General features: G+C 39.7%; 1 protein-coding gene across 6 annotated transcripts in view; it reads left to right on the forward strand.

Annotated features, from left to right (window-relative positions):
- The window catches only part of LAMA2 (laminin subunit alpha 2), a 367,591-nt gene that overhangs the window by 112,165 nt on the left and 228,600 nt on the right, over positions 1 to 26,826 (forward strand). For all 6 annotated transcript variants that reach the window (XM_053381873.1, XM_053381876.1, XM_053381874.1 and 3 more), the window contains exons 5-6: positions 19,661 to 19,840; positions 21,930 to 22,019. In XM_053381873.1, coding sequence (XP_053237848.1) covers positions 19,661 to 19,840; positions 21,930 to 22,019 — 270 coding nt within the window. The remainder of the gene's footprint in view (positions 1 to 19,660; positions 19,841 to 21,929; positions 22,020 to 26,826) is intronic.

Genomic DNA, 26,826 nt, shown 5'->3' on the forward strand with positions numbered 1-26,826 from the left:
CTGATGGATCTTCTCTATAATATTGGGCCCTAAGAGAGTAATCATATGGCAAATGTTCCATTCCTAGTTTGCATTTTTGGATATGTCCAAAGGGATTTTGGATGTTTCATTTCTGACTCATATGGTACATTGTGCACAAATCAGTGATGGATAGGTAGGTAATATGTTTTGTGGGGAAGTGAGTCATAAAGAGCTTCCTGGTTTTCAAATTATAATGAAAAGACTGAAATGAATGTGTAAAATCAGATTTATATTTAGAAACATAAATGCCAAACAATATGCTTTTTTAAAAAAAGGATGTGAATTTCCATGTCATACCACAAAACTTGGGTTTTTCCAAGAATATTTTGGCATAAATTTCAGGTTGCGTTGTTGGGTTTTATGATGGTTTAAAATTGAAAATTACTATACTCCACAGGGTTCTAAGGAGTTTGCTGTTCTTTATCTATGCTAGGATTCTAGGCTAACAATATTGATAATATGAAAAGAGCCATAATTGTGTGAGCTTTCCTTTCAGCACTAATTAAGACTATGTGGTGTAAACGTGCAGCTGCCTTTACACTACCTTTCCTCCTCATTTAATAAAATTTCAACCTTTTCAAAAGCTTTACAAAGCTGGCATCATCACGTTTGATTCCTGCGATTTTCATTAATCTGAAAACTAAAAATTAATGGTAACCATGGTGATTTTTGCTTCATTTCACTTGCATTGAAGCCACTGTTATTTGCATTTAATTTTGTTCTTTATAAAAAGCAGTTGGTTTCTTCTTTTTAAGGATTAGAACTTAGTGCCTATGTTTTTATTAATCTTGTTATGTAAAATTATTCTAGGGACATTAACTCTTACTCTTAGTAATATCTTTTATTTTTCCTGTGGAAGATACAGGGCTTTTGTTTAACTTGATCTTCATTTAGGCTGAACTTTCTAACGACCCCATGCATTGCATTCTTCATTTTTATGATCCTTTTCAGTCTAATCAGTGAAATCAGAAATCAGCTCTGAAGAGCAGAGATTTGTCACGAATTACTTTCATATCTGATGGAGGATGAAATCTAATTTGCTTTAGGTTCTCTCTCCCCCCCCCCCCCGCGCCGATGTCTGGTTCACTCATCCTCATGTCTGTTCCTCCACATGTATCCATATGTACACTCTGCACAGTTTCTGAGCAGTGTTTCTATCTACCTGTCACACCCTGTTACCCATAGAGCATCATATTGCAATTCATTATGCTTTCTATCATTTCAATGTTAGTGTTTTAATGACTTTTAATGACATGCAGGTTTCAGTCGGGATACTGTAGTGCTTTGCAAAGAAAGCAACAATAGCACAAGAGGGCAGTGACCCATCCAAAAGTGTGTTTTGATTACTAATGCCATGCATTCCTTAAGAAACCACCAGAATATGTAGCTTTGTATATGATTTTCAGACTACTTTATTAACTCAAGAGGGCATATAGCAGTGCACATGGAAACTATAAAACAGATACAGTCATACCTTGCCTTGGATCTCAAACGGCTTGGCTCCCGAACAAATCGGCTCTCGAACGATTGAAACCCAGAAGTGAGTGTTCTGGTTTTCAAATGATTTTCAGAAGCCGAATATCCAGTGTGGCTTCCACAACTTCTCATTGGCTGCAGGATGCTCCTGCAGCCAATTGGAAGCTGCGCCTTGGTTTTTGAACAGTTCCAGGAGTCAAACGACCTCCCAGAATGCATTTTGTTCAATAACCAAGGTACCATTGTATGTGCACCAAGATACACAGCCACATCTCAGACAAGGAACATACACAGAGGGCTTACAACATTCTCTCCTATGTCCCTGGGTCCAGCATTTTCATAAGAACTGCACAGCACATGCTGTTACGGCTAAAATGGCCGCTGTTTCTTTAACACATATGCACCTTCATCACCCCATACCTCTGTAAATCCCAGGTCCTGTTTATCTTATATTAATCTTTGCCAACAAAGGTCCGTATAGTTAAAGCCATGGTTTTCCCAGTAGTGATGTATGGAAGTGAGAACTGGACCATAAAGAAGGCTGATCGCCGAAGAATTGATGCTTTTGAATTATGGTGCTGGAGGAGACTCTTGAGAGTCCCATGGACTGCAAGAAGATCAAACGCATCCATTCTTAAGGAAATTAGCCCTGAGTGCTCACTGGAAGGACAGATCATGAAGCTGAGGCTCCAATACTTTGGCCACCTCATGAGAAGAGAAGACTCCCTGGAAAAGACCCTGATGTTGGGAAAGATTGAGAGCACAAGGAGAAGGGGATGACAGAGGAAGAGATGGTTGGACTGTGTCCTTGAAGCTACAAACACGAGTCTGACCAAACTGCGGGAGGCAGTGGAAGACAGGAGTGCCTGGCGTGCTCTGGTCCATGGGGTCACGAAGAGTCGGACACGACTAAACGACTAAACAACAACAATCTTTGGGGTCACTCATACTGCAGGACTATCCCTCAATTATCACTCATATGCATGAATATTCCTCAATTATCCCTGTTTGAAATTTTACAGCTGAATGTGTGGCTACACTCAGTTTGAAAGCATTGTATATTAGGAAATGCAAGGTGAAAGTTGCTTCTGTGGCGTGCGATGTCTCCTTCACACCTATAAGCCAACACTTAATGACTTGTGTTCAAGAAACCAGATAGTAAAGATACATCCATCTCCAGCCATATTCCAGCATACCAGTCAGAATCCATGGGTGCTGACAGTTCTTGGGCATCTTTTCCACCTAGGCATTAACATATACCTGATTAGCTTCAGCAAGATGGCTGCATTATGACCATACCTTGCACTAAGACCATACCTTGGGACCTGATACTGCTCAACACTGCATTCATGTATTTCTTCTCTGCTGCAGTTGGGGATGGTCAGATGTCGTAAATGTGAATCTGAAAGAGTCACATTTGTTTGGGAGATTTTTAATTCCAAAATAATATTAAGTTAGCTGTGCTTTACTTTTAAGTTACATCTTCTAGACTATTGCTCATCCCTTCCCATCTTGATTGGTAGCTGACTCATGCATGACTTTTTGTTGTCTATAAATTTGAGTCCTATATGTATAGGTCTACATGGTGACTATTCCTGGGAACAAAAGCAGTTTGCAAATTAATCATGCCAGTGAATTGCTAACACCCTGAAATCCATGATTAGAGGTTCTGGATACAACTCAGCCGCTGAATGGTAGAGGTAATGGTCATAATAAGATCCGTTTTTAGTGAGCATAAGCACATATCTTTTATTATCTGAGAGTGACTGTGAACTTTGTAATGTGAAGCTATATTATACAACCTAGCCTATGAACTATTTCCTGATTTCTTTAGTTTTAAAACTACCTTAAAGGGGGACATCAGAAGGCACCTGCACATTTTCTTTAATCAAACTGCATTTGATTGCCTGGTAAGATTATAGGTAAAAGCACACTCCCCATGGAGAGATGGAGAGTATTAATGCAGTATTGATTCTTCATAAGTACAGCAGTGCAGTAAAAGGAGTTTTAAAAGAAGCTATTAGTTATGAGAAAGCAGGAGTCAGGCAAGGACACAGCATCCTGGAGACAGATATAGGCATGGGTGTTGGATATGGATTCTATACTCAAAGGTGTGTATTGTTTGTAAATCAATGCCATTTAGTATTTTTAAGACTGTGTGTGTGTGTGTGTGTGTGTGTGTGTGTAGTGACAGAGATAAAATATTTTATGCTGCCCTTCATCTGAGGGTCACATAAGAATACAAAGTGAGAACACAAAATACCTAATCATCATCATCATCATCATAAACAAACCACAAACACATTTGAAAGTCCATAGAATGTTTATTCAGCCAGAGGCCTGGTTATATAGTTACATGGTTACATTTATAGTTCTTTTTCATTTATGAGGGGAATACATTGACCACCACTCAGTGGATTTAGTATCTATCTGCATAAGGTTCTAGAAACTAAGTAACATTAGTTGCTGCAAATTATTCTAACGGAGACTGGAGTATGAAACAAAGGTATATTGTATGCAGAACTGTGGCATAAATATGGACCCAGCTCTGGATTTCTTCTTTTAGACAATGTGTTATCCCAAACTGTTTCACAGGGAATTTAGGAAACACAGTTAATGCTCAAAATTATTATGCCAAGACAACATTCAAAGAGTTCAATGAAAATGTAGTTTTTCACTATTTTTTATTTCCGCCAGGAGTTTTGCTATTATTTATCAGTTCAGTGGCATAAAAGTCCTGGCACGATGGAGAATATCCCTATATACTTAGTTCAAATAAACTAAAGATGGCGGCGCAAGCACTTGCAGCGGCTCGGCACTCCGAAGACCGGTATCCGATTTGTGTTTTATTTTTATTTGTGAACTTACTGCTGCTATGGACTGTAAATACTCAGGCACAAGAAATTTATAGTCGTCAAGAGCTCTTAAGTATCGGCAGAGGAGAAGGTTGCAGCCAGGAGGTCTCAACCTATAACATTCCAGCTGAGCTTATCAGAGAGCCTCCATATCTTGCACATTCTTGGGATACTCCCCTTGCTCTCCTTGCCAGAAAGAAAAGAAAACGGAGAGGGCGTAAGCAGAAGAGGGGTTGCAGGGCTGGATTACGAGTGAGGCTAGGTAAAAATCCCCACAAGCCTGCATTGCCAAGTCTCCTTATATCAAATGTGAGATCCTTGCCTAACAAGGTAGAGGAGTTGGAGCTTATTACCTCTCGGCAGAAAAGTATCCGGGACTGCTGTGTTATGGTCCTTTTAGAGACGTGGCTGGATCCCTCCTTTCCACAGGGACTTCTGCAGCTAGAAGGACGCTCAGTAATTAGAGCGGATAGAACCGCTGAATCCGGGAAGAGCAGAGGAGGAGGAATTTGCGTTTATATAAATAACAACTGGAGCTCGGACATCAAACAAATGGACACGCATTGCTCTCCTGACTTGGAGTACCTAGTGGTGAAGTGCCGCCCTTTTTATTTGCCACGTGAGTTTAATGTTGTTATAATAACAGCGGTGTATATACCTCCCGATGCAAACACTACTACAGCTATGGGCCACCTGCTAACTGCTATTAGCAAACAGCAGCGGGCCTACCCGGATGGAGCATTTGTGGTTGCTGGTGATTTTAATCGAGCCGATTTAAGGACTGTGCTTCCTAAGTTCCACCAGTATGTTGATTGTCCCACTAGGGGGGGAAATACCCTGGACCGAGTATATAGTAACATCATGCATGGATACAAGACCAAGCCCTTGCCCAATTTGGGGCAGTCAGACCACATATCTTTACTTATGATACCATCATATAGACCTCTCGTATGCAGAATCAGACCATCAACTAGAGAGATACGAGTGTGGCCAGTAGGTGCATCTGAGCAACTTCAAGATTGCTTTCGGAGCACCGAGTGGTCGCTTTTTGTGGAGAATAATGTGGACACATACGCTTCAACAGTACTGTTCTACGTTAAAAGCTGCATTGATGTTGTCACTACCATCAAACAAATACGGGTGTTCCCTAACAACAAGCCCTGGCTAAACAGGGATGTGTATCTTCTGCTAAAGGCAAGAAATGCTGCTTTTCACTCTGGTGATGTGCAACAGTATAGAGAAGCCAGAGCCAAATTGAAAAAGGGCATTAGGAACGCCAAAGCTATGTACTGCCGGAGGATTGAAAAACATTTTGAAAGCTCCGACCCTCGTCGAGTATGGCAAGGCCTGCGACAAATTACAGGGCAAAATATTAAAAACGAACTGGCCAGTAGCAGTGCGCACCTGGCTGATCAACTGAATCAATTTTTTAGTCGCTTTGAGGTGGGAACTGGAACTACCGTCACTACAGCATTGGCTACCAGCACATCATCAGAAACTACTACTGATAGACAACCATTTTTATTACAGACCTCTGACGTACAACGTGCCTTTCGGAGCATTAACATTAGGAAGGCAGCTGGACCGGATGGAATCACGGGACGGGTTATTAGGGACTGCGCTGCAGAATTAGCTGGGGTATTTACGGACATTTTTAACCTATCCCTGTTGCAGGGTTCTGTCCCTACCTGCCTGAAGACATCGATTATAGTGCCAGTCCCCAAGCAGTCAGTGGTGGTATCTCTCAATGACTATAGACCAATAGCTCTAACATCTGTCGTTATGAAATGTTTTGAGAGATTGGTGCTAGATCATATTAAGGCTGGTCTTCCATCCACTCTAGACCCGTTCCAGTTTGCATACAGAAGAAACAGATCTACTGATGATGCTATTTCCATCGCTGTCCATACTGTACTGAGTCATCTAGAACGACAGGGAACCTACGCAAGGCTGTTGTTTGTGGACTACAGTTCTGCCTTCAATACAATTCTGCCAGACAGGTTATTTCTTAAAATGACCAACTTGGGTATACATCAGAAGATCTGTCTGTGGGTAAGGAATTTCCTGACTGATAGGCCGCAGACAGTGAGAATGGGACCTCACTATTCTTCTACTCTAGTGTTAAGCACAGGAGCCCCTCAGGGATGTGTGCTAAGTCCCTTTCTCTATTCCCTGTACACATTTGATTGCACCCCACTGTATAAGTCCAACACAATCATCAAATTTGCGGATGATACAACGGTGGTGGGGCTCATTAGTGAGAACAATGAGACTGCTTATAGGAAAGAAGTACAGGGGTTAATTCAATGGTGTAAAGAAAACAATCTTATGCTTAACACCAAAAAAACCAAAGAACTCATAATTGACTTTAGGAGAAAGAAAAGTGTATTTTTACCATTGCACATAAATGGCGAGGAGGTGGAGAGGGTTGGTAGTTTTAAATACCTGGGCATTTATATCTCTGAGGACCTCTCATGGACTGCAAATATTAATATGGTTGTGAGGAAGGTGCAGGGGAGGTTGTATTTCCTGAGAATGCTCAGGGGACTGAATCTATCTCAGCACCTACTTCTGTCCTATTATCACAGTACCATTGAGAGTGTCTTAACCTATAGTGTATTATCGTGGTATGGGAGCAGCTCTGAAACGGATAAAAAAGCTTTACAGAGAATAATTAAAATTGCCCAGAATGTTATTGGGCTCCAACTACCAACCCTGGATGAGATCTTCACGTCTCGCACTTTGAAGAAGTCACACAATATCCTGAGAGATCCCACCCATCCTGCTCACAACTTCTTTGAACTGTTGCCTTCGGGCAGAAGATATAGGACAATGAAAACACGAACCACACGCCTTCTGAATAGTTTCTATCCAAGAGCTCTGATTGCACTAAATAATGATCTTAGGGCCAGTTGCAAGAAATAGCAAGCAGGAAGTAGGAAGGAATGAGATAGGTTTTAGGTTATGTTATGCCTTTAAATAGGTTATGTTATATTCTGTTATGTTTTATAGATTATGTCTGAATAGGATGAGAATGTTGGAGATACGTGCAAATGTGTATGTGAACCCGGTCTTTGGGTGGGTGTTTGATTTTCGTTGTTGTGTATACTGTGTATATATGGACAATGACAATAAATTTATCTTAAAGAAATGTCAGGAGACACAACATGATATTTCTGTGTGCTTTGCTCATGGAAAAGCACAGATAGAAACAGAATTTAGTAACAACCTTGAGAAAAGCATGGTTTTATTGGGCTTCACGTGTTGTTATTTGTATGTGTGCTGGACAAATTCATCGAAATAAGATTAAAATTCAGCTTCTTTCCATTCTGATGTGAAATATGGTAGTTTTTCAAGCGCTTCCTCCATACTCGCAACACTAGGTCCCTCCTGATACAGCACAAAGATAAGGGCTAGTGGATAACTTCCTGTCCCTATAAAACTGATTTAACAAATGCGTCAGTCTTTGTTTAATTTGGCTATCCAAACGGAAGCTTGAAAACACACATTTAGAGACTGAAGGGAATCTAGAAATCCATAAACAACTCAAAAGGGGGGGAAATCAAATAAAAAGAATCACGCCAACAGAATTTAGCCACAGTTACAGATTGTATAGAGAAAAGCCTCAGAGAGAAGCAGTGACACTGTAGCTGTGCTACTGCTTTCATCTACCATGTGCTCATCTGCTAACACCTGGATCCATTTTTAAGGCCCCCCCCCCTTTGAAATGTAGGTCTTGACTCCTTTTGAAAAACTCCTTTTTTCTATGTAACTCATTCCTGAGCTGCACTAATGTCAGGCCAATAATGTCAGGAGTTTTGAACTCTGGTACTTCTCAATGCCTCTCTTAGATCTCCTTCATTCCTTTGCTGCTTGAATAGGTGTTCAGGACAAACTGATTGGCTGATAGAGGAAAGCATGGAGAGAAGGAGAAAAGGACTTACAAATGAACTGTAAATCCAATTCTCCCCACAGCCTGATTTAATCCTTTCACACTGGGAGTTTCAGAGTGTCAACACCAAAGGGTCAAAGGGTCGACATGTCTACAAGTGCTCAAAACTGAAACATATTCAACTCAGCGTGGTTTGAAAAATCGCTGTGACATCGTGCTGCCCAGTAAAATTGGTTGAATATAGCAAATGTAATTCCTGCCCCAAAAAAGGAAGCCAACATCTACCAAAGTGTTCTAAACTCCCAACCATCTCTGTATGCATGTATATGAAATAAACCCAGTGACCCTTCCATTCTAATCAATGTATAGTGGTACCTTGGGTTAAGAACTTAATTCATTCTGGAGGTCCGTTCTTAACCTGAAACTCTTCTTAACCTGAGGTACCACTTTAGCTAATGGGGCCTCCCACTGCCACGCCACCGCTGCATGATTTCTGTTCTCATTCTGAAGCAAAGTTATTAACCTGAGGTACTATTTCTGGATTAGCGGAGTCTGTAACCTGAAGCGTCTGTAACCTGAGGTACCACTGTACTCTTTTTTTTAATACTCATATTTCATGCTACTTTTTCATGATTGCTAATCTTCTCAATGCAGGTTTCAGTACACTAAAGAAGGGAGAAGGTTCGACATGGCGTGTCTCTGGTCAACCTGTTGTTGTTTTTCACTCGTACATATACAGGAGAGAGAGAGCAGATGATCAGCTGTCTGTTGTGTGTAGGCACCGCTACTTCAGACGGCTCTAAGCTACTGTTAAGCTACAAGCTCAGCAAGGCTGATAAACAATTGATTTTTAGAAGTTTTAATTTGCTAGAAGCCACCCAGAGTGGCTGGGGCAACCCAGTCAGATGTGCAGCATATAAATAATAGACACTGTTGTTGTTGCTAATGCCACAAGTGGGTTCCAGCTCCACATTGGCATGGATTCTGTGTTTGAACAATCTGCTTCTTAATAAAGGCTGGGCATTTCTCAAACTGCCCATTCTTGATTCCCTCACTATGTATTTAACTATGCTGGCTTGCTTGGTGGCTTGCCTGCCTACCTGCTCATACCCTTCTTGCTTCTCTACTTACTGGCTTAACTGCTTGACTATTCAACGATTGCTTAGCCTCTGGGCCACATTGGTCCTATATAGCACAAGCTACACCAGCAGTTTTAAATTGCATTTTTTTCCTTGCAGAATTGGAACTTGGGTAGGATAGATTCATTTCAGGAGCAGTTGCCCAACGAACAGATCATGTGCACCCCAAGGAGTAGACTAAATGTGATAGGGTAGCAGCAAGAGTGGGGGAGTGGTGAAACAGCTGCAGTTTTCTCCTCATGCAGCAGCACACTCAGTGTTTGTTCACCTTACTAAAGAATAAATGTGGTTCAAAGTGGCACACAGACAACACGATTAGCAATCACATCTTAAAACTTAATACCGGGCATGTGTGTGTGTGGTTGTTATCAAGGTCACAGCAGGTAGAGAAAGGAGGTTTAAGCTTTTATTCCGCAGCAGGATTCTCCAAGAAATTCTGCCTCCATCCCATGTAGCAATTAATTTTAGGGAAAAAGCTCACATAGGCACTGATGGGAGCTATCCCCCACTTAATGCTAAAGGCCCAAGGGGGGCAATTTCATGCAGCTGGGAGAAGGCTTGAATTGACCCATGTGTTGTGATCCAGACACCAATCAGGGCCCTCATGCTTGATATATAATTTTAAGCCACATAACATGTGATTGCTAATCACATCATTAATGTATAGTTTGCCCACAATTAATGTGTAGTTGGTCTTTAACAGCAGAGGTGTTAGGGCTGCAGTCCTAAGCACAATTTCTAGGGCACAAGCCACATTTAAATCAGTAGGGGTTACTTCTGAATATAGATGCTCATGAATGATTCTCAAGTTTGCATGTGAAAAAGCTTTTTCTCAAAAGACCTTTGAGGTGGATTTTGAACTAGAAAAAAAATTGGTATTTGGGATTCTTTCTGTATACAATTACCTTCTCAGTAAGCTATTCAGTCTGCAAAAAGAAAAGAAGTAATAACACTATTAAGCAAGTGTACGTAGATATTATGCTGTAGGATAAAAATGATTGGAAAACTTTTATTGCTCAAAAAAGAACAGAGAAAGGGACTTGCTTCTATTTCTCTTGGGGAAAGCTGAAATAAAGATACCCTTCTGCTGACAATAATTTCTTTCCATTCTGGCTTTGTGTTATAGAAGCTTGATAGTAATTAATGTCATCTGTAGAAAACAGAACAGTGATTAATAACATGATTCATAGAACTGTCTAGGATAGTAAATGATTTAAATGTAACAATTTACAAAGTACACACTGTTCAGAACAAGCCGGTGCTATTTAAGGGTGAAAGGGTTAGTAAACCTATTTGGTCATGTTTGTGGTCTAACTCTTATACTGCCTTGAACAATTCTAGCACTTTTGTTTAAGTGCTAGAATGCACTTAAGGGGCAAAGGGAATGTTGCAAATAACTTTCATTATTATCCCAAAGAGCAAAATTTTATTGGCTATATGAAGCCTCCAGATTTCGGAAGTTTCTCTCAGTTGCTGTTGCAAAAATTAAAGACAGTTGCCTTCATCTGAAGGACCACCTGTGCCAATATGAGGCTACCCAGATATTGAGATTAATATATGGGCCATTACTCTCTTGGTGTGAGATGTGAGACAGACAGGTTCCAGTGACAGGGCTTTTCTGGTGGTGGTTGAGCACTTTTGAAGCTTCCCGTATCTCACGTAATTCATGTGGCTATTGTATTAGCCCTTGGCCTGCCTATTTGGTAACACAACTCTAATTAAGACATATCACTTGATCCCCAAGCCAAAAATCCCAAGTAACAGTGTGTTGAGGGGATGTAATTTACCCATGAAGTGAAATACAGTCTCACCCACAAGTTTCATGTGGATTTGAAGCTGCTTCTATCTCTATCTCTCTCTTGTGGCACCCACACATTCTACATCCAACCTTCAACCCACATTTCTCTCTCCTGCTATCCTCCATTAATTCAGATTCTCCCAGCCGGAAGATAGTACAGTAAGGGAACAAAAAACAATATATAAAAATTACACATTACCTGACTTGATGCACGTTGCCTGGGTGAGGAGTTTTTTTACATGTGAGGTGATGTTTCATTGGCTGCCATTTATTACCATGCCCTATACTTCTGTTTGCTCCTAGCCATTTTGCTTCCATCAGCCCCAAGGAAAGGATACAGCTTGGCAATTTCCCCCCATTGTTGCTGAAGACATGTTTGTGGGTTTGTAATTTCTATTTAACAGCTGTTTTGTGCCTTACTGCTCTTGTGCAAAGCAGCTGTTTAAAATAAAATGGGCTCTTTGGGAAGAATTGGCAGGTACGGGACGTGTTGGTTCCTTTCAGTTGCTGAAACAACGCATATTTCCAAGTGTGCCTATTTCCAGTTGCTGCATGCTGAGGGCATGCTCACAGAACATCCACCAACTATTAAACTTCCATTTTTATTTTTAATACAGAGATTTTGCACAAGACTCCTGTTGCACAAAACCTCTATATTAAAACAACAGCAATAGGAATCGGCAGCTAAAGATGAATTGGTAGTGAAAGGTTGTGGGAATGAAGGCACATTTGCAGATCACTTATTAGTATTTATTTTTTTAAAAAAAATAATAATAATATAAGTTTTGTGCAACAGCAGTCTTGTGCCAAACCTCCATGATACACACGCAGAAATCAAGAGCTGTAAACATTAATTGGGAAGGGAAGAGAGGTGGTGATGTAAAGGACAAAAAGGGAGGAAAGAATGATGGGGGACACACAGTATTGGCAGAGCTACCTGAAACTGACTAGAATCGTGTCCATTTCATACTTGAATTGGGGCTATGGAGAGAAAAGTTTTTTTGCAGCTTTCTCCAAATTTTTAAATATTTACAAAATGCTTGCATCATGTGATCATCATGGCTTATATCCAAAAAGGGATGGCATATTTAGAAAACCATCCTCCTGCTGAAAGTGGGAAGCATACCAGGGAAGGAAGGAAGGAAGGAAGGAAGAGGAAAAGGAAAAGGAAGAGGAAGAGGAAAAGGAAAGGAAAGGAAAGGAAAGGAAAGGAAAGGAAAGGAAAGGAAAGGAAAGGAAAGGAAGATAGACAGACTTTCTTGGCCAGCTTTCCAGTGTTGGATCCAAGAGAGGTCTTCTGAAGAAATCTGATTTCATTGTAAAATGAGATTTTAGAAATCAATGTTTTGTTTATATACCCCACCCCAAATTCACAACCCTTAATTTTGCCTCATTGCAAAATATGCTGGTAAAGTTTGTTTTTGTGCACTTTAGTTAAAAAATAATAATGTGTGTACATTGACAAACAAGCACCTGTGCACATGACCACTTTGAAAAAATGGGAATGGAGGATGGATATGTAATAATTGAAAGGAGAAGACATGTTCAGACCACACAGTTACAACCTGTCAAGGTCTACCTGCTAGTAAACCTCTTATCTGTCAACAGCCTTGCACCAATGCACACACATGGAAAAATTTGATCAGAGCTACCTTTTGTGAGAGATAAAACCCCCTTACAGACTCTGCCTTTTAATCATAGTGATGGAATAGAATTTCAGAATTTTGCATGACTGGATTTTAGAAAGTTAATTGGCTGAGGTAGCTTCTGAGGTGAGGCCTTGGAGAGTACTTGAGAGGAAGCCTCAAAAATATGACAAACACCTTGATATTTATTTGGGGTTTTTTGTGCACACAGAGCTCAGTGATCAGATAAAATTAACTAGGAAAAATGTAGAATACTTGGCATTCATTCCACTGTGAATAGGGTGGGAAATGGACTGTTTCATCAGTCTAAGCAAAACCTTAGCAGGACCAATCTCACAACTGGTTCAGGCTGCAATCCCATGCATGTTGTTGTTGTTGTTTAGTTTTTTAGTCGTTTAGTCGTGTCCAACTCTTCATGACCCCATGGACCAGAGCACGCCAGGCACTCCTGTCTTCCACTGCCTCCCGCAGTTTGGTCAAACTCATGTTAGTAGCTTTGAGAACACTGTCCAACCATCTCATCCTCTGTTGTCCCCTTCTCCTTGTGCCCTCAATCTTTCCCAACATCAGGGTCTTTTCCAGGGAGTCTTCTCTTCTCATGAGGTGGCCAAAGTATTGGAGCCTCAGCTTCACGATCTGTCCTTCCAGTGGGCTGATTTCCTTAAGAACAGATAAGTTTGATCTTCTTGCAGTCCATGGGACTCTCAAGAGCCTCCTCCAACACCATAATTCAAAAGCATCAATTCTTCGGTGAGCAGCCTTCTTTATGGTCCAGCTCTCACTTTCATACATCACTACTGGGAAAACCATAGCTTTAACTATACAGACCTTTGTTGTCAAGGTGATGTCTCTGCTTTTTAAGATGCTGTCTAGGGTTGTCATTGCTTTTCTCCCAAGAAGCAAACGTCTTTTAATTTTGTGACTGCTGTCACCATCTGCAGTGATCATGGAGCCCAAGAAAGTAAAATCTCTCACTGCCTCCATTTCTTCTCCTTCTATTTGCCAGGTGATGGGCCCAGTGGCCATGATCTTCGTTTTTTTGATGTTGAGCTTCAAACCATATTTTGCGCTCTCCTCTTTCACCCTCATTAAAAGGTTCTTTAATTCCTCCTCACTTTCTGCCATTAAGGTTGTGTCATCTGCATATCTGAGATTGTTGATATTTCTTCCGGCAATCTTAATTCCGGCTTGGGATTCATCCAGTCCAGCCTTTCACATGATGAATTCTGCATATAAGTTAAATAAGCAGGGAGACAATATACAGCCTTGTCATACTCCTTTCCCAATTTTGAACCAATCAGTTATTCCATATCCAGTTCTAACTGTAGCTTCTTGTCCCACATAGAGATTTCTCAGGAGACAGATGAGGTGATCAGGCACTCCCATTTCTTTAAGAACTTGCCATAGTTTGCAGTGATCAACACAGTCAAATGCTTTTGTGTAGTCAATGAAGCAGAAGTAGATGTTTTTCTGGAACTCTCGAGCTTTCTCCATAATCCCATGCATAGAAGAGGAAATTTCAGCAAGTATAGCTTATCACGATACATGATGTTGAATTGTATCTGCTGAAACAGACTGCCAGCTGGTGTAAAGAATCCTATCTTTTATCAACAGATATCACCTGACATGGCATCCTCAGTAAATTCCTGTAGTGAAAGGCTGGAGGTTCTGCTTTATTGCCTTTCACTGAATGATAAAAGGAAGTTGTGAGACAACAAGTGCAGACAGTGGGAAAGAGAGGCGTCTTTCCTAAACATAGTATATTATAATCATTTTGCATAAATAGAGTGTTCCTTTTGTATTTGGAAGCTAATACTTGTTAGGTCTTGCACTAGTTTTCCTGACAGAAGCTCCACAGTTTTTAACAGCTGCCTGATATTTAGAAATCCAATAACTTTTTCTAACGTGGAAATAGAGTGCCTGAAAAAACAATACCTGCTGAATTTTTTTGCCTGTCAGATGGCTCTTTAAAGGTAATCCTTTGTAACCACAGTGACTAGTTCAGATGTATAACATCTATACAATGATGGTACCTAGCTTGAGAAAATAGTGATAGATGGTAAAGTTGTTCCCATTGCTAAGTATTGTTAAGAATTTGTCTTATTATACATGTTGGATTAATAGTGCTCTGATGTGGCAGAGCTTGTCTCTTCATCCCCAGCCACGCAGCAGGAGTTTGTTCTTGGCTTAGAGCTACTGCCAAGCTTCAAGCACAGCATGAATGGTCTGAATGCCTGGTTCCTCCTATGAAGAATATTCAGTTTCTTATGTATCTTTTCCCTTTTTTAATTCATGACATAGATTATTTCCAGTTTGAAAACTGTCACATCTGTGTTTCTCTGGTTTATATTTTAACTGGAATGAAACAGGATGTTGTGATTCAGATACAGATCTTGCTCCAACTTTAAGCTGTCAGTACTGAACCTATTGCACAGATGTTTCATATGTGAAGTCTAATTACAAAGAAACTCTGCTCATTCCTTTCCATCCTCTCTGCCGTCTTATCAACCACTATATTGAAGCATACATTGCAATAAGGGTAAGTGGTACATTTGCCTAATAACAATGTGAGATCACCAAAGGCTGCTTCATGAGGTCATTTTTCACCATTCAGTTTTCTCCGCGGGACCTTTCCCATGATGTGAAGCAGGAATAAAACAAACATACATTGCTATAATAATTCCCACAATTTTAGCAGTGCTTTTGGGTGCCATTTAGGAGAATGCAAAATTCTGTTAAAGCATGTTGATGTCCCCAGTCACAGATTCCTTCTCCGCATGATCATGTCAAGGGAAAAACTTCAAGGCAAAAAAAATTGCAGCAAAGCCATACTTGTTGAATTTCTGCCTGTTGCTTATATTTTTTCTGTTATACATTAGCCTAAAGCACAAACACTGTAATGATTTCAAATATGTTCTCTAGGTTTTCAATCCAAACTGCATTTTTGTCTTGGTTTCTTGCATCATGCCTAAATTAAAATGTCTTTAAGATTGTCCTCTTAGACAAAACCAAAAATTATTTTCCTATATAGTGGGACAGCTAAATCAAGAGACTACATTTCCCAACTGGCCCTTCTTCTGGTCTGTGAGCAGGAAAACAGGAGTCTATCCTCAGAAAACAAAAAAGGCTAGCAGTACCAGCAATAAGCATCTCTTCAAGGTTTAGAAAACATTTGATTTTATTAAGTCTATATAATTCATTCCCGAATTCAGGGTTGTTGTTGTTTTTTAAATGTATAAGCAGCATCTCCAAATGGAAGCAGTATTAGCAAATAGTATATGTGTTATCCTTTTTACATACTGTTTTTGCATAATGTTGCAATGAATCATACGTGTTTACTCAAATGCCTATTGGTCTCTAGTATGCGTAATTATTGTTGAAAGCTTCAGCTTCCTATAATATTTTGGCTTTGTTTTAGCTAGAGCCTTTTTTATATATAAAAAAAGAAATAAAGAAAAAAGGTGCATGACAAATATACTTTAAGGGAATTGAATTTCTTATTACACTGTGATTTATTAATAACCACTCCTTTGACACTGAACAATCTCTTTAAATATCTCACAAAAGACATTTTTCTGACAAATTACTTTCCATTCAAAAATGAAAAATGCAAGAATTGCACTACTGTAGAAGAAAAAGGATATATCAGAGAAGCAATTTTAAGTTTCAGGTGCAAGTAGCTTGAAGGAAGTGACTGGCTGAAGAAAAAGAAGTTCTTCAGTTTAGCTTAAGTTGTGTGAGGTACAAGTTGTCCATCATATAACAGTATTTGCTAAACAATTCATTAAGCTGACATTTGCCTATCCTCTTTGGGGAATGAGTTAGCTGAAGCAGAATATGACATGAACAGCACTTGACATTTTGCTGTGGGTTTAAAGCAGTGCATTTTAAGCAGTTCAATTCTGTATTCATTAGTAGTCAATGGAATGGAGTCTAATCATTAGTTAAATAAACTATTAATGTACTATGATAGCCAGAAATCATTTACTACACATTCTGAATGCTGTATAAAGTAGGCAATATATATTAAAGTCCATATTTTCCCATTGCACATAACTAGCTATGCCACAAGGTATCCCACAATGCTCCTGGTCAGACTGTATAAAAAGAACAGGGTTAAGAATACAACCACATCATACTGGAAATTTTACCATGTCAGGTCAAGTAACTGCAGCAGCATTGCAGTTATTTGCTAAGGATCACCCCAATCACACATCACATTGATCTGCTGCTAAATGTCTAACTGTGAATTTAAAAAAGCACCATGTTTATGGACAAAGCTCAAAAGTCTCTGCTTCCACCCACCCCACCCCGCTTCGTCTGATTTCACCATGATGGGAGAAATGGCCTAGCCTAGTCCTGTCATTTCATCCAAACCTGGACTCATCAGTTGTTTCTCTCCAAACAGACCATCAAGTTTGATCTTGACTTACGGTTCATAGTTTGATTGGGGAAAACAAATCACAAATCTGTGTTTGGACAACATGACAGGGCAGCTTTTGTGGTTTTATTTCTCCTTGGTGTGACATGGCCAGGAATGGGGAAGAAACAAAGCAAGCACTGTTGAGCAGCGGGTAGCAGCACACTGCTCATTCACATTAAACCATAGGTAAACTGTGGTCTAAACCACAGAGCCTAGGGCTTGCCGATCAGAAGGTCGGAGGTTCGAATCCCTGTGACGGGGTGAGCTCCCGTTGCTCGGTCCCTGCTCCTGCCAACCTAGCAGTTCGAAAGCACGTCAAAGTGCAAGTAGAAAAATAGGTACCGCTCTGGTGGGAAGGTTAACAGCATTTCCGTGCGCTGCTATGGTTCGCCAGAAGTGGCTTAGTCATGCTGGCCACATGACCCGGAAGCTGTCTGCGGACAAATGCCAGCTCCCTTGGCAAGTAAAGCGAGATAAGCTCTGCAACCCCAGAGTCGTTCACAACTGGACTTAACAGTCAGGGGTCCCTTTACCCTTTACCTTTAAACATTAACTATGGTTTAATGTGATGTGCAAGGGCCGTCTTTGTCTGTTGTGATCTCAGATGACACACCTCCCCCCCCCCACCGGCCTAAGTGGTTTTGGTATGCAAATGGAGAAACTGGCAAAAAAAAAAATGTATTTAGGGTTTTAGACAGAATCTGACCTCTCAGTAAATATACACATTTTTTAAGCTCTTGAGAAGGCACCAGTGAAAACCCTCAGACGAGTATGTCATTTGTTTTGAAAAATAAGTGAACTTGAATGCTTTGAGCAGCGTAGCCAAACAGCTGGGATTTTTTATATGTCAGAAACAACTTGGGAGTGACTGTACTCAGTGGACTTTCTGGCAGAATACCGTCTTTTAAATACCAAAACTGAGAGCGGGGGGGGGGGAGAGAAATGTTTTGTTAATTCTTTCATGAAGCTACCATATGGTTATGTTGCTTTAAAAGGAGCATATGTATGATTTTAAAAATAGAAATATAGAATTTGAGTTTTCAGAAGCTTTAAAGCAGGAATCATATAAGTTTATTTTTCTCTTCCATTGTGACAAGTGAAGCAACCAGACATTAAAGAATACAGATAGTCTTCATAATTGCATGTGGAATGTCATTTACTGCCTAACATTTGAATAACCAGAAATGGAAGAAATAAGACATTCATGTGAAACATTTCTTACTGTTCCCTAAGCCAAGCTACATGTAGCATGAGAGTGCTATGATTGGATTTCACACCTTTGAGAGGGAGGATTAAATGAGGATGTGAATAGAGGGCCAATAGGATCAATCAGAATGGGGCAGTGGTGCTGGAGAGTTAACCCTTTAGCCATGGACCTTGACTGTGGTTGAAATGTCCCAAACAAGCTAGTCTTGCCTGGAAACAGGTTTAGTGCCTATCTTTCCCCCCAGGAGGATTAATATCAGCTTGTAGGCGAAGACTGCTGAGAAGAAATATTAAAGGCATCTTCCTATGGCATTACTGCATCCATCCAGTTTGAGGGTCCCTGATTTTTAAAGGGTTTTTTGTGGGGAGTGATCTACTCACAGATCTCATGTGTAGACCGGTTCTAAAATGCAAAACAATTACCGGAAGCAGTCCCATTTGCAGTTTGGATATGTAGCTTGGTTATCTGTATCATATGGTGAAAGCTAAAATGGTTACCTGTAATCTGCCATAGATTAGTGTGACATTATTAGATGCTAGAATGCTTTCAAAGTCATTCTAAATTATCAAACAACAGTGCCAGTCCTTCCTTTTAACCCCTTTAGGATTCACCAGAGTTCCAGATTTGCTCATGTCAATTTACCCAGCAGAATTTTAGAATGATGAGGGGACGAAGGGAGACATATACAAGAGAAAGAGAGAGAGAAAGACTATTTTGAAAGCATGGTTGTTTCTCCACTTCTGATGAATGGTTGGTCTAGAACCATGTTAATTTAACATGTCCGTTTTACATTAATCAGTGATTTTTAAGAAATCTGTATGAAAATTTCACATTTTATCACAAAGTGCATATATTTGTAATACTGTATGTAAAGGTAAGATGATATTTACATTAATTTTATCTAATTATATGTATTTCTAAATGTCTTTATCATAAAATGTACATATTTAACAAGTCTTGGTACTTTTTTTGAGCTGAGCATTGTATTGTAAAATTGTGATAAGTATGAAACCCGAAGGTTAATTACACATTAAGCTGCACATCAGCCTAGGTCAGTCTGCTTCAGAATTCACAGATATAAAATTCCTCAAGCATTCATGTTCTCTACCAAAATACCTGATGCTGGATGTTACACCCCTAGTGGTTTTAGAAAGACTGAGAACTCTCATTTAACACATTTCTTTTGTTTATTCTCCTTTGTAGATTCACACATCTTTGATCAATGGACGGCCAAGCGCAGATGACCCTTCTCCAGCTCTGCTAGAATTCACTTCAGCTCGCTATATTCGCCTGAGATTTCAGAGGATACGGACTCTGAATGCTGATTTAATGATGCTTGCACATAGAGATCCCAATGAAATTGACCCAATAGTTACAAGAAGGGTAAGTCCTGGCACAGATGCCAATGTTTCTGTTTGCAGTGTTACTTTTGCTACTAGTATTAATGAGTAGGATCCAAACAAACTGTGCCATCTAGGAATTATCAGGAGCTTTCCGCTCCCGTCCCAGCAAGCATCAAACTCCCCATATGTCATGGGAGCCAGCTGTTCAATGAGAAAGGGTCCAAAGTTCCACAGAGTATATGGAAGCCCATTTTGAAACTAAAGTAGTCCATTAGATCCCAACCAGTGTTTCAGTTTTCACCTGCATAGAACAACAGTGTGAATACAAGAGCACATACACAAGTTCACTTAATGCAGATTAGTTATGTTGTTGCACCCTTTGTACTTGAAAGACGGAAAGAAGGAGAGTGTGTTCCACCTGTTTTGTGCCTGCTTACAGGTAACGAAATGTTCATAATTATTTCAGATTCATTAACACAGAGTACAAGAGTATTAGGTTATATATGTGGCATTGTGGTCCGCTGCCAGTGATGTAGGGTGGAATATTTTCAACAATGCACATAACTGCTATATACATGTTTTTGTGGCAATTTATACACAACCAAACAAATTATTGTTTCATGAAATTAGCTAGTACCACAATGAACTGATGCAGTAATCTTCATTTGGGTGCAATTTGCCTTTTTAAGGTGACAATCCCTTGGAAATATTGTGTGTGTGTGTGTGTGTGTGTGTGTGTGTGTGTGTGTGTGTCTGTTTGTGTGCTTATGTCAATTCATGCATCAACCTACACATACAAAGATGCAACTTTTAGGATAGGGGTAGGCAGGGCTTTTTCTCAGTTCCGGCACCTCTCAGGTGGGCGCCATTGCCATTCTAAGAGAATAAGGGAGGTGTTCATGTTAAATTCCAGCACCTCGTTTTCTATAAAAATAGCAATGGGGGTAGGGGACCTTTTTCAGCACAACTACATTCCCTTATGGGCAATCTTCCTGGGAAAACAATCCAGTGGTGGGCAGGGCCAGAGACAAAGGTGGATGTAACTTTTACCTTTGCACAGTGATCTGCATTCCAGCTATGAAAACGTTTCTACACACACACACGACTCCCCATCTGGGTAGGCAAGAGGCATTGTCACAGTTCAAGAATACATTCCTACTGGGTAAAGCATGGAAGGAGAGTGGGGAGCAAGGCCAGTGAAGGGCGTAGGTTGGGGAGAGAGTGCCAGACAGAGAGGCCTGAAGTGTCCTGCTTCTACACCAAGGTAAGGGATGTGATGGGGCTGTGGTCTTAACCACTGAGCCTCTTGGGCTTGCCTATCGGAAGGTTGGCGGTTCGAATCTCCATGACGGAGTGAGCTCCCATTGCTCTGTCCCAGCTTCTGCCAACCTAGCAGTTCGAAAGTACACCAGTGCAAGTAGATAAACAGGTACTGCTGTGGCGGGAAGGTAAACAGCGTTTACATGTGCTCTGGCACTTGTCACAGTCCTCTGTGTGTCACCTGGAAAACTGTCTGTGGACAAACTCCAGCTCCCCTGGCCTGAAAAGCGAGGTGAGCACCGCACCCTATAGTTGCCTTTGACTGGATTTAACTGTTGAGGAGTCCTTTACATTTACCTTTTTTACAGCAAGGTGAGTCTCAGCTGGGGTATAGGCAGGGCTGTGGCTAGGGGGTGGGGGTGCACGCAAGATTGGCTAAGAAATGTGTCCATAAATCTCTCTATAAATAAAAATATTGATTATAGCTTCATAAGAAAAGGTTTTAAATAGTGGGTGAATTGAAGGGGGGCGTTGGAGGAGAGGCGGAAAGAAGAGCTAATTTGTCCGTTTTGGAACATGATAAAAAATAATATACAGTTTTCAGTGTATTCATACCCATTTCCCACTGAAAATTGAAATACAATCTACCCACATGTCTTAAAATATTTCAAAATTGTTAAAAAGCAAATTTCCATTAGAAGTTCACGGTTGTTTGAATACTACACTTAAAACATATTCATTGTGCTTCATTGGATTTGTTTACAATTTAATTACTTTTGTACATAGTGCATTTTCTTTAAAGGATTTTTTAAACTAAAGTCTGTGATATAGTTAGAAATTTATTAATTTATTTTTATATTCATTTGCAGTATTACTATTCTGTGAAAGACATCTCCGTTGGAGGAATGTGCATTTGCTATGGCCACGCAAAGGCATGCCCACTGAATCTAGCTACAAATGTATGTATATTGCAAATCTCCTTGAACCTTAAAAAGAAAATCATTATAGCATCTCCTAGGGTTGCCATATATCCTCTTTTTCCAGGATATGTCCTCTTTATTAAAATGAGAGTTGTCATAGTGATCCATAGTTAAAAGTAGAAATTGGCAAATGTGTCCTTTTTTTGGCTCTTCAAAATATGGCAACCCTATCTGACACCTGCCATCCTTAAATATATGGTTTTGATTGCTAATGTTTGGAGAGGTTAGATACTGAAAGCTTTCTCCAGCTCAATTCTATTCATGCTTGCTTGGAAGAAATTCTTATTTCTGTTGGGTTCAGTATATGTGCATAGTATTGAAACCTTGGTTTATCTATCATCTGTTTTGTAATTCATTGGTTAATTGAAATTATATAAAATTGTATATTTCAAAATCTCATTATTAGCGATGTGGCTGAAGATACTGCCATTTTTGCCATTGTTCCTGGTATTTTGATATTGGTTGAATAGGATAAGCATAACTCTTCATAGCAACCACATTCCCCAGGGTATACCAATATGTCATCATGTAACACTGTTAGTAGATAGATTCAAGTTTTCAACTCCCCTTGCAGCCATGAAACTTGCAAGGGCAAAGTGCCAGCAAAGGGGGTGTCATTTCACTTTTCTCTGGGCCTTTACCCCTCCCAAAGAGGTCAAGAATATTTGGGTCACCACTAATGAATGACATTAATTCCTTAAGCGTGTGAAACAACTTGCATGTCAATACACAGAACCAACTGGTTGTTATGCTGTCCCTTTTTTGGTAGATTTTTTAAAAAATAAAATAAAATCACATTCTTTTTTAAAAAAACAACAACAAGCAAATAAATAAGACATATCATAACTAGAATATTTACATAAAATAAACAGGACACAAAATCTATTTCTCAGACCAGAAGTGTAATGCTGTGCATGCATGCATTATTGTATAATATATAGCTTAATGCCAAGATAGGTCTAAGCAGTTTATAGAATATAAAGATCTTTCTTCATCATCATCATCAACATCATCATCTGCACAGCGATCTGGAGCTGACTCCTTTCTAGCATGTCTGGAATTGATTGATTGATTGAATTTATATACCAACCTATACCTGAAGGTCTCAGGGCGGTTCACATTATTAATTAAATTAATTATTAATTAAAATGCACACTAAAACAACCCATAATTTAAACATAAGCACCCATAATTAAAATATGCAATAAAACAATCCCATTAAGACACAGCAATCAAAGTATGCCACATCCAATGAGCCTGGCAGAGGGAAAACTAGCCTTTAAAACAGAACTTGTTATACCACACTTTTTGCCAGCTTAATTTATGTTGGGTTAGCAGGTCTTGTGATTGAGCTGAGCAGGTTTGGGATCCAGGCTAAGTTTCACTCCTCCCCTCTCCCCTCCCACAGTCTTGCCCCCATCACTCCTTGAGAATATCCCCTTTTCAGGTTATGCTGGCTTATGTTCCACCAGGCTTTGCTCAGAAGGCTGTGCCACAGCTGAGTGGGATGAGGGACTTAGGCCAGCATATCTCTGACTGAGGTAGATTTGGGGGGTTAAATCAGCATAGACTAACTGAGCTGGAGATCCTGATTCTCAGTCACTCATACCGGCAAACCTAGGGTAAGGATTACTCCCTCAACCAGTTGCCAATGTTAACACCACACAAAGTCCGTAGGGAATGAGATGGACTTTCAGGTATTTAATTTTCTATATTATTAAGTTTATACCCTGATTTTCTTCCCAAAGGAGCTCACCAGCAGCAAAATACTACATTTTAAAAATTCTTACTTGAATTGCAATTTTTGCCAATATGACAGCATCCTTACAAAATATCTCTAGATGAACTCCTGTGGCCATCCTTTCGTTCATCCCATTATGTTTGTCATGCTGTGCCTTATAAAAGTAAATGCTATCCATTTAATAGATGCCTGTAAATAAATTATGGTTATTACTGTGATGATGTCTGTGCATGTTGTCAAAACTGAGTGACAAATTGTGCAGGTTTGGAAAGTCACATGTTTCTTTGAAACGTATTTTGTTTTGCCTAGAGCTTCAAATTCTGTTAAATTAATTGCTTTAAAGAACAATAATCAAATACCTAACAATTAATTATGGTTTTTGCACTTCATTCCAATAACAAACATACATATTTTTAAAAGCTGATAAATGAACAAAAGCATTTTATTGAATTTTCAGTTACGTCAGAATTTAAAAGTGATGGCCAATAATTGTTCTGAATGTAACTCTCATAGAATCCTAGAATGACCTCAGGGGTCATCTAGCCCAACCCCCTGCAATGCAGTAATCTCAACTAAAGCATCTATGACAGATGGCCATCGAACCTTCCAAGGGAGTCTGTCCCACTTTAAACAGCTCTTACCATCAGAATGCCCTTCTTGATGTTTAGTCAGAATCTCATTTCTTGTAACTTGTAGCCATTGGTTTGGGTCCCACCCTCCAGAGCAGGAGAAAACAAATTTGTTCCATGTGACAGCCCTTTAGATATTTGAAGATGGCTATGATATCTCCTCTCAGTCTCCTCTTATCCAGGCCAGACATACCCAACTCCCTCAACTGTTCCTCATAAGGCTTGGTTTCCAGATACTTTGTCATCTTGGTTGCCCTTCTCTGAACACATTCCAGCTTGTCAATATCCTTCTTAAATTGTGGTATCCGGAACTGGACACGATACATTAGGTGTAGTCTGACCAAGGCAGAATAGAGTGGTATTATTACTTCCTTTGATCTGGACACTAGACTTCTGTTGATACAGCCTAGAATAGCACTAGCTTTTTTTTGCTATTGACTCATGTTCAGCTTGTGGTCTGCTAAGACCCCTAGATCCTTTTCACATGTGCTACTGGCAAGCCAGCTGTTCCCCATCGTATATTTGTGCAGCTGGATCTTCCTGCCTAAGAGTAGAACTTTACTTTTGTCCCTATTGAAATTCAGTTTGTTAGTTTTGGCCCTGTTCTCCTGTTTGTTAAGGTCATCTTGAATCCTGATTCTGTTTTCTGGGGCATTAGCTACCCCTCCCAGTTTGGTGTCATCTGCAAATGAGCATCCGCTCAATGCTTTCATCCAAATCATTTATAAAGATGTTGAACAACAACAGGCCCAGGACAGAACCCTGCATTACCCCACTTATCACCTTTTTCCAGGATGAGGAGGAACCATTAATGAGTGGTCTTTGGGATCAGTTAATCAACCAGTTACAAATCCACCTAACAATTACTTTGTCCAGTCCACATTTCACCAGCTTCTCAGCAAGAATATAATGAGGGTCTTTATCAAAAGCCTTACTGAAATCAAGATACACTATGTCCACAGCATTCCTCTCATCCACGAATCTTGCCACTCTCTCTCTCTCTCTCTCTCTCTCTCTATATATATATATATATAATGATTCATCTGTCATCTGTTTTTAAGAAACCCATTCTGGGTCTGTTTTTAAGAAACCCATTCTGGGTCTTAGTAATCACAACATCCTTTTTCTAACTGTTCACAGACCAATCACTTAATTATCTGTTCCAAGGCCTTTCCTGGTATCGATGTTGCTAATTACCTGGGTCTTCTTTTTTCCCTTCTTGAAGCTGGGGACAACATTTGCCCACCTCCAGTCTGCAGGGACCTCGTCTGTTCTCCAACTCTAATCTGGACATACGATAAATGCCTAATTTAAGATTCTATATACAGTATAGGTTTCCAAACACAGAGCATGATTCAAATTTAAGGATATTTTTTGCTGTTTTGAAGAGAAGAGAATTGTGCTATTAAACTAGAGCAGCTCATAGGTTGTATTAATATGTAAATTTAAATTAGGGTGTCAATTGTAAAAATTTATATATAAAAATACAACACTTAATATTTCACAGTGCTATTGAAATCCAATACTGTTATTTTCCCATATGCATAAAAGCCTATGTCACATTTCACTTCTCAAGTCCCATCTAGGGATGCTTGAGGTATTATGTTTCTGTGAATTCCAATGCAAAGTGACCTGATCTACACCTCCCACACTAATGTACAATTTGGAACATAATTATCCTTCTGATTTTGCACTTCTTTCAATTTTGTGATATGCTTTTAGCTAAAAAAAAGAAAAGTGTCAAAATACAGAAAAAATGCAGTGAAACATTTTGAAATGCACATGTTGTGATAAAATACATTGAGAAATGTGTACATTGAGACAGAATGGACTATATTCATACAATCAATTATGCTAGCAGAAGCTAATGCAATGACTCCCACTTGCACAATGGGAATTTGTCCACTGTTATTCTCCCGCATGTGCCCTGCACAGTCCCCAAATCTGCTCCATAGGGTTGGGGGAACCCAACAGAAAACATGCCTCCAGGCTACACCGATTACAAGCCAATATGTTTAGAATTTTGATAAAACTCTGTTTAATTAAGTATTTAAACACTATTTAAATATTTGTTTAGCAGAGTAATGTGGAAAAGAAACAGAACAGACAAACGCAAGAGCACATGCAAAACTGACATAGACTCGCTTGCCCATCTCTAGTCCATTCAAACTTATGATACAATCAAAATTATGCCATCCTCTAGTAAGGCATATGGATATAGATGTGATGCCAAAATAATGAAAACAGTTAGAGAACAATAAAACTGTCCCATATGGAAGGCAGCATAAAAGACAGCACATCAGATAAAAAGCATTAATAGAGATAGCTGAAACATTTGTGTAGTTCAGTACTATGCAAGTTTGCTTCCATCATGCTTAATGGGTCTTACTCACGGGTTGGTACAAAACAAATCCTG

The sequence above is a fragment of the Podarcis raffonei genome, chromosome 3 (assembly GCF_027172205.1).
Source record: "Podarcis raffonei isolate rPodRaf1 chromosome 3, rPodRaf1.pri, whole genome shotgun sequence".
Classification (NCBI taxonomy): domain Eukaryota; kingdom Metazoa; phylum Chordata; class Lepidosauria; order Squamata; family Lacertidae; genus Podarcis; species Podarcis raffonei.